This window comes from Notothenia rossii (assembly GCF_949606895.1).
Source record: "Notothenia rossii genome assembly, chromosome: 9".
Lineage (NCBI taxonomy): Eukaryota > Metazoa > Chordata > Actinopteri > Perciformes > Nototheniidae > Notothenia > Notothenia rossii.
The window spans coordinates 81,133,495-81,142,477 of record NC_136907.1 but is presented as its reverse complement, the minus strand read 5'-3'; the positions used below and the strand labels follow the sequence as shown (position 1 = coordinate 81,142,477).

General features: G+C 46.1%; 1 protein-coding gene and 1 long non-coding RNA gene across 2 annotated transcripts; one reads left to right on the top strand and one right to left on the bottom strand.

Moving 5' to 3' along the window:
• Positions 1 to 468: 468 nt before the first annotated feature.
• On the top strand, positions 469 to 1,204 carry LOC307020233. The gene is made up of 4 exons (XR_013802813.1): positions 469 to 516; positions 665 to 844; positions 883 to 964; positions 1,129 to 1,204. It is a non-coding gene; the product is annotated as an uncharacterized lncRNA (long non-coding RNA).
• A 111-nt stretch (positions 1,205 to 1,315) lies between these two features.
• Positions 1,316 to 4,645, bottom strand: nmnat2 (nicotinamide nucleotide adenylyltransferase 2). Its single transcript, XM_079651464.1, has 5 exons — positions 4,468 to 4,645; positions 4,231 to 4,307; positions 3,117 to 3,218; positions 2,059 to 2,126; positions 1,316 to 1,453 (listed from the first exon to the last, which is right to left on the bottom strand). Exons 1-5 carry the CDS (start codon positions 4,484 to 4,486, stop codon positions 1,351 to 1,353), a joined length of 369 nt encoding a protein of 122 aa, XP_079507590.1. The 5' UTR covers positions 4,487 to 4,645; the 3' UTR covers positions 1,316 to 1,350.
• Between the last annotated feature and the right edge of the window lie 4,338 nt (positions 4,646 to 8,983).

The following is an 8,983-nucleotide window of genomic DNA, read 5'->3' as shown; positions in this document are numbered from 1 at the left end:
ACTTTTTCCTGCAATCAATTCACGATTTTTTTCTCAAATTATAAAAATGTTTTCCTCAAATTATTTTACACATTTTTTTTTATAAAATATATATTGTATATATTTTAGAAGTTATTTAAGATAACGCTCTGCAGACCGGTCCAACAGAATATTTGGCCTTTTTGTATTATTTAAACATTTGAGTTTGGTCCAAGTAAACTCCAATCATCTCGAGGAAAGCCCGATTTAGTCAAACAAGTGTTATTTATTTTGGAGTTAAGACCTTGTTTGTTCACAGAGAAAAAAAGATGGAATCCATTTGAAAAGTCCGGCTTTCTCACAAATCGGCGTACCAGTTCCCATCTCCAACGAGCATGCCCCCGGACTTTAATACAGACAACACACAGAGAGGTTTTGGACTCTGATGGAGGTTTTGGACTCTGATGGAGGTGTTGGACTACTCTGATGGAGGTGGTTTTGGACTCTGATGGAGGTGTTGGACTACTCTGATGGAGGTGGTTTTGGACTCTGATGGAGGTGGTTTTGGACTCTGATAGAGGAGGTTTTGGACTCTGATGGAGGTGGTTTTGGACTCTGATGGAGGAGGTTTTGGACTGTGATGGTGGTTTTGGACTCTGATGGAGGAGGTTTTGGACTCTGATGGTGGTTTTGGACTCTGATGGAGGTTTTGGACTCTGATGGTGGTTTTGGACTCTGATGGAGGTTTTGGACTCTGATGGAGGTGGTTTTGGACTCTGATGGTGGTTTTGGACTCTGATGGAGGTTTTGGACTCTGATTGAGGAGGTTTTGGACTCTGATGGTGGTTTTGGACTCTGATGGAGGAGGTTTTGGACTCTGATGGTGGTTTTGGACTCTGATGGTGGTTTTGGAATCTGATGGAGGTTTTGGACTCTGATGGAGGAGGTTTTGGACTCTGATGGAGGAGGTTTTGGACTCTGATGGTGGTTTTGGACTCTGATGGAGGTTTTGGACCCTGATGGAGGTGGTTTTGGACTCTGATGGAGGTGGTTTTGGACTCTGATGGTGGTTTTGGACCCTGATGGAGGTGGTTTTGGACTCTGATGGTGGTTTTGGACTCTGATAGAGGTGGTTTTGGACTCTGATGGTGGTTTTGGACTCTGATGGAGGTGGTTTTGGACTCTGATGGTGGTTTTGGACTCTGATAGAGGTGGTTTTGGACTCTGATGGTGGTTTTGGACTCTGATGGAGGTTTTGGACTCTGATAGAGGTGGTTTTGGACTCTGATAGAGGTTGTTTTGGACTCTGATGGTGGTTTTGGACTCTGATGGAGGAGGTTTTGGACTCTGATAGAGGTGGTTTTGGACTCTGATGGAGGTTTTGGACTCTGTTTATCCGGAGGTGTTGATGTAGAGTTGGCTCTTCAGGATGTAGTCGATGACGGGCTGATTCAGGTAATCCACAACATGGCCGTCTCCGTGCTGAAGGGCCAGTCTGAGGGGGGAGATGGTTTTAATACAGATGATTTTACACAACATGCTTTCTACCTTTTCCTCCAACTTTTACAGTGTTTTCACTAGAAAATAACACATTTTTTCATTAATTATTTCGACTTTCTTTCCCCCAAATATTAATGCATTTTCTCAAAAATATGAAAACTCTTATTTTTTTAAAGACCTGTTTTTCAGGAAATAGCTTAAAAATAATAATTTCTTTTGTGGATATTATTATGACCATTTCTTCTCCATCTATTTGACTTTTTTCACCCAAGACTTGAGTTTTTACTCCAAAAAGTACAGCTTTTCCCCAAAATATTACACATTTCCCCCCCACCCCCAGGTTTTGTGTTGGGTCAAATGTATTTTTTGTCAAATGAATATTTGCTTTATAAACTGTAACTGCAATTAAAGTTATGAATCAGCTGTTTTCCTTCAGCGAAATAAAAACTTAAGACACCAAATGTTTTTACTCAAACTGAATAACCTGTAAATAAAGATGATTTTCCACCTCTGCAATAACGACCCTCTCTCTCCACTGAAGTTTTGGACAGCAGAGTAATAACTTCCTAACATCAACACCATCTCAGACGTTAAGCCCACCTGCTCTTGGTGGAGCTGACGATGGACATCGGGTGGCTGATTTCATCTTTCACCACCGTGATGTTGTCCTGAAACCAGAACACAGAGCAGATGAGATGCTGTTTCCAACGGGACACGATGAACCTCAGGAGGAACCAGAGATGAATACTGTGTTCACACCAAAAGACAGGAGCGTTTTCACTCTGCGGAGCGTTTTGGATTTGCAGCGTTTGGTTTCTGCAGCTTTTAGTAAACGCTGTGCACGCTTCCTCAAGGTGCTGAATGTTCTCTAAACGCTGTGCACGCTTCCTCAAGGTGCTGAATGTTCTCTAAACGCTGTGCACGCTTCCTCAAGGTGCTGAATGTTCTCTAAACGCTGCATGTGTTGTCAAGATGCTGAAGATGTTTCTTCAAGTGGAACATTTGGGTTTTTATATCTGCTTCCTTTCTGAAGCTGCAGGGAGTTTGAATCTGTCTACCTCCGTACGTTAGTCAGCATCACAGCCTCACAAAGCAGATAGCAGCACAAATGTGATGTACCGTAATTTTCGGACTATAAGCCGCGCCTTTTTCCCTATTTTTCGACGCTGCGGTTTATATAACGGTGCGGCTAATCTATGGATTTTTACAGCTAACGGCCAACACCTTTAACTCTATGGGTTCTATGGCCGGTCCGCGGACCCCCACCTTTAAGCGGCGGGTTCCAGCAGGAAAAGCTGGAGGCCGGAAAAGAGTGAGACAGGTAGCGTGCAAAAGTAAAAGTGGAACCGAGAGTGGTATGCCGCTGCTGCGGTTTATATTCCGGTGCGGCTTATAGTCCGAAAATTACGGTAAATCAGTTTTTGCATCTACAAGTCTACGTTTGACTTTGTGTGAGTCTCTCCCTGGACAGAGTTTCACTATAGCTCAGTTTTCAATGACCTGAGAGTGTTTGTATGGAATATTCCTAACTTACGATAAACGGATCAAAACGAAGCAGGAATAACTCCATCATGATTCTGATTCCTGATTCCTGAATGAAAGAAGTGTAAATGGAGTGTCCTGTGTGCAGTGAGTGTGTGTGAATCACTGTTATTGACCTTGAACTTGCGCAGGATGGAGGAGTGGTTCATGATCTTCTCCGTGTCTGCTCCGTCACGAGGAACCACCACGATCCCAAAATCCCCCACGATCACCTCCATCTGAAACCAGAGAGACTCACCACTCAGCAGAGATCTGACAGAGATCTGACTCTACGTGCTACAGCTTCTTTCTGTACGTTTCACTTTGTCAATCGCATCCGAATAACCTTTGATGTTCTTATAGAACTGAAGGAATGAGTCCAAACATGACTCAGCATTTCATCACTTCCTGTCCCCTGGTCTGGAGGTCAATGGTTTCCTGAATGTGATTTTGGCTGTTATCCTGAAATAAGGTCTACGGTTAACAGAAGCTGAAGAGACTTTAACGCTTTGATCTAAAATACGTCAGTAAATCCCCAACTGGAGGAGGATTTAAAAAACAGAGGTTAGTAACAAGTGTCTAAATGAGACGACTAAACGTCCTCAAGCCCAACATTAGCCGCCTTTAGCTTAGCGGTGGTGACGTGAAGTCATGTGACCGTGCTGTAGTTCCTTTATAGCCCAACATTAGCCACCTTTAGCTTAGCGGTGGGGACGTGAAGTCATGTGACCGTGCTGTAGTTCCTTTATAGCCCAACATTAGCCACCTTTAGCTTAGCGGTGGGGACGTGAAGTCATGTGACCGTGCTGTAGTTCCTTTATAGCCCAACATTAGCCACCTTTAGCTTAGCGGTGGTGACGTGAAGTCATGTGACCGTGCTGTAGTTCCTCTATAGCCCAACATTAGCCTCCTTTAGCTTAGCGGTGGTGACCTGAAGTCATGTGACCGTGCTGTAGTTCCTTTATAGCTTAACGTTAGCTTTTTACTTCAGAAATCATTAAGTGGTGTTAATATGTGGAGATTATCCTGCTGAACTAAACGTGTAAGAATCATGAACGTTTGTTTGTTTCTGCAATAATCCAAAATCACATGGAGAAATTCCATTGGACCAGAGAGTTCGACATTCCTGCAGGACTCTGTTATTTGGAGCGTTTAGAGGACAACGCTACGGGGTGGGATGATATATAGGGTGGGGGCGGGGCCACATGTTAGAGGGGGCGGGGTTTCACGTTGGGTGGGGGCGGGGCTTACATCACTGTCCTTCCACAGGCCAGGGATGCAGAAGGAATCCAGGAGATCACTGCCACACAGGAGCAAGATGCGTAACTCTACAGACGACAAACAGGCGGGGGGAAAGAGACACACACCTCAGTAAACAAACACATGTTTACTCAGTAAACAACATGTTTACCGGATAGAAACCAACCAGAAGGAGCTCAGACAGGAAGTCACCACACTGAGGGTTCACTTCCTGAAGAGACGACTCACCGATCTCCTCGTATCTCATCACCGTCCCCAGGTTAGCGTTTTCATCTGAGACACGAGACAGAAACGTGAATCAGCGAATCCTCAGAGAGCAAACATGTAGACGGGATGAAGCTCAACATCGGGAGGCCTTTGATCAAAACCCAGTTTAGATTTAACCGCAACCACTTCCACATTAACGTAGCTCTGCACGATCCCTCCTCTGCTGGCTTCTTCCAATTTCTACCCATTAACTGGGGGGTTCTTCCATTAACTGGGGGTTTCTTTCATTAACTGGGGGTTTCTCCATTAACTAGGGGGGGGGGTTCTTGCATTAACTGGGGGTTTCTCCATTAACTGGGGGGTTCTTCCATTAACTGGGGGGGTCTTCCATTAACTGGGGGGGGGTTCTTCCATTAACTGGGGGGGTTCTTCCATTAACTGGGGGAGGGTCTTTCATTAACTGGGGGTTTCTCCATTAACTAGGGGGGGGGGGTTCTTGCATTAACTGGGGGTTTCTCCATTAACTGGGGGGTTCTTCCATTAACTGGGGGGGTCTTCCATTAACTGGGGGGGGGTTCTTCCATTAACTGGGGAGTTTCTTCCATTGACTGGGGGGGGGTTCTTCCATTAACTGGGGAGTTTCTTCCATTAACTGGGGGGGGGGTTCTTCCATTAACTGTGGGTTCTTCCATTAACTGGGGGTTTCTTCCATTAACTGGGGGGGGGAGGCATACTTGCCAACCTTTAGAACTCAGAAATCGGGATCATTTCAAAAAGCAAAATTGGGGGGGGGGGGTGCTAGTGGATCGCCGGAGCTGTTAGATTAACATTAACATGCTTATTGTAGTTGTAAGTGCAATGCCTTGCGGCCTGTAACACCGTCCTTGATGGAGCATACAGTATGTGTGGGCTGGAGCTGCATTTTTACAGGAAAGGAGTGAGCAGAGAGTAGAGCAGTTGTCGATTCTTGTTCTGTTTTCTGTGAATATCTGCCTCACCCTCTCAGACTTTGAGTTGCGCGCGCTATTAAAGAGACGTGTTACCATGGAAACCAAACAATGGTGTAGCTGTATTAAAGTCCGAGTGGAAACAGTCCTGAGTAAATCTGATTTTTTCAATAATCGGGAGAAATGCGGGAGAAATATGACCCCGGGAGGAAACCGGGAGAGGGCAATGAAATCGGGAGTCTGCCGCGAAAATCGGGAGGGTTGACAAGTATGGGGGGGATACTTCAATTAACTGGGGGGTTCTCTCATTAACTGGGGGGTTTCTTCCATTAACTGGGGGTTCTTTCATTAACTGGGGGTTCCTCCCATTAACTGGGGGATTCTTCCATTAACTGGGGGGGGTCTTCAATTAACTGGGGGGTTCTCTCATTAACTGGGGGTTTCTCCCATTAACTGGGGGGTTCTTTCATTAACTGAGGGTTTGTCCCATTAACTGGGGGGTTCCCGGGAGGAAACCGGGAGAGGGCAATGAAATCGGGAGTCTCCCGTGAAAATCGGGAGGGTTGACAAGTATGGGGGGGGGTCTTCAATTAACTGGGGGGTTCTCCCATTAACTGGGGGGTTCTTCCATTAACTGGGGGTTCTTTCATTAACTGGGGGGTTTCTCCCATTAACTGGGGTGTTCTTCCATTAACTGGAGGGTTCTCTCATTAACTGGGGGGTTTCTTCCATTAACTGGGGGGTTCTTCCATTAACTGGGGGGTTTGTCCCATTAACTGGGGGGTACTTCCATTAACTGGGGGGTTCTCCCATTAACTGGGGGGTTCTTCCATTAACTGGGGGGTACTTCCATTAACTGGGGGGTTTCTCCCATTAACTGGGGGGTACTTCCATTAACTGGGGGGTTTCTCCCATTAACTGGGGGGTTCTTCCATTAACTGGGGGGTTTCTTCCATTAACTGGGGGGTTTCTCCCATTAACTGGGGGGTACTTCCATTAACTGGGGGGTTCTTCCATTAACTGGGGGTTTCTCCCATTAACTGGGGGTTTCTCCCATTAACTGGGGGTTTCTCCCATTAACTGGGGGGTTCTTCCATTAACTGGGGGGTTCTTCCATTAACTGGGGGTTTCTTCCATTAACTGGGGGGTTTCTCTCATTAACTGGGGGGTTTCTCCCATTAACTGGGGTGTTCTTCCATTAACTGGAGGGTTCTCTCATTAACTGGGGGTTTCTCCATTAACTGGGGGGTTCTTCCATTAACTGGGGGGTTCTTCCATTAACTGGGGGGTTCTTCCATTAACTGGGGGTTTCTTCCATTAACTGGGGGGTTTCTCTCATTAACTGGGGGGTTTCTCCCATTAACTGGGGTGTTCTTCCATTAACTGGAGGGTTCTCTCATTAACTGGGGGGTTTCTCCCATTAACTGGGGGTTTCTCTCATTAACTGGGGGTTTCTCCCATTAACTGGGGGTTTCTCCCATTAACTGGGGATTTCTCCATTAACTGGGGGTTTCTCCATTAACTGGGGGTTTCTCCATTAACTGGGTTTCTCTCATTAACTGGGGGTTTCTCCATTAACTGGAGGGTTCTCTCATTAACTGGGGGGTTTCTCCATTAACTGGGGGTTTCTCCATTAACTGGAGGGTTCTCTCATTAACTGGGGGGTTTCTCTCATTAACTGGGGGTTTCTCCATTAACTGGAGGGTTCTCTCATTAACTGGGGGTTTCTCCATTAACTGGGGGTTTCTCCATTAACTGGGTTTCTCTCATTAACTGGGGGTTTCTCCATTAACTGGAGGGTTCTCTCATTAACTGGGGGGTTTCTCTCATTAACTGGGGGTTTCTCCATTAACTGGGGGTTTCTCCATTAACTGGGTTTCTCTCATTAACTGGGGGTTTCTCCATTAACTGGAGGGTTCTCTCATTAACTGGGGGGTTTCTCTCATTAACTGGGGGGTTTCTCTCATTAACTGGGGGTTTCTCTCATTAACTGGGGATTTCTCCATTAACTGGGGGTTTCTCTCATTAACTGGGGTTTCTTCCATTAACTGGGGGGTTCTTCCATTAACTGGGGGGTTCTTCCATTAACTGGGGGGTACTTCCATTAACTGGGGGGTACTTCCATTAACTGGAGGGTTCTCTCATTAACTGGGGGGTTTCTCTCATTAACTGGGGGTTTCTCTCATTAACTGGGGGTTCTTCCATTAACTGGGGGGTACTTCCATTAACTGGGGGGTACTTCCATTAACTGGAGGGTTCTCTCATTAACTGGGGGGTTTCTCTCATTAACTGGGGGTTTCTCTCATTAACTGGGGGGGGTCTTCCATTAACTGGAGGGTTCTCTCATTAACTGGGGGTTTCTCGTCATTAACTGGGGGGGGTCTTCCATTAACTGGAGGGTTCTCTCATTAACTGGGGGGTTTCTCTCATTAACTGGGGGGGGTCTTCCATTAACTGGAGGGTTCTCTCATTAACTGGGGGGTTTCTCTCATTAACTGGGGGGGTTCTTCCATTAACTGGAGGGTTCTCTCATTAACTGGGGGTTTCTCTCATTAACTGGGGGTTTCTCCATTAACTGGGGGTTTCTCTCATTAACTGGGGTTTCTTCCATTAACTGGGGGGTTCTTCCATTAACTGGGGGGTTCTTCCATTAACTGGGGGTTTCTCCATTAACTGGGGATTTCTCCATTAACTGGGGGTTTCTCTCATTAACTGGGGTTTCTTCCATTAACTGGGGGGTTCTTCCATTAACTGGGGGGTTCTTCCATTAACTGGGGGGTACTTCCATTAACTGGGGGGTACTTCATTAACTGGAGGGTTCTCTCATTAACTGGGGGGTTTCTCTCATTAACTGGGGGTTTCTCCATTAACTGGGATTTCTCCATTAACTGGGGGGTTTCTCTCATTAACTGGGGGTTTCTCCATTAACTGGGGGTTTCTCTCATTAACTGGGGGGTTTCTCTCATTAACTGGGGGTTTCTCTCATTAACTGGGGGTTTCTCCATTAACTGGAGGGTTTCTCTCATTAACTGGGGGGTTTCTCTCATTAACTGGGGGGTTTCTCTCATTAACTGGGGGTTTCTCCATTAACTGGGGATTTCTCCATTAACTGGGGGGTTTCTCTCATTAACTGGGGGTTTCTCTCATTAACTGGGGGGTTTCTCTCATTAACTGGGGATTTCTCCATTAACTGGGGGTTTCTCTCATTAACTGGGGGGTTTCTCTCATTAACTGGGGGTTTCTCCATTAACTGGGGGTTTCTCTCATTAACTGGGGGTTTCTCTCATTAACTGGGGGTTCTCTCATTAACTGGGGGTTTCTCCATTAACTGTGGGTTTCTCTCCATTAACTGGGGGGTTTCTCTCATTAACTGGGGGGTTTCTCTCATTAACTGGGGGGTTTCTCTCATTAACTGGGGGTTCTCATTAACTGGGGATTTCTCCATTAACTGGGGGTTTCTCTCATTAACTGGGGGTTTCTCCATTAACTGGGGATTTCTCCATTAACTGGGGGTTTCTCATTAACTGGGGGTTTCTCCATTAACTGGGTTTCTCTCATTAACTGGGGGATTTCTCCATTAACTGGGGGTT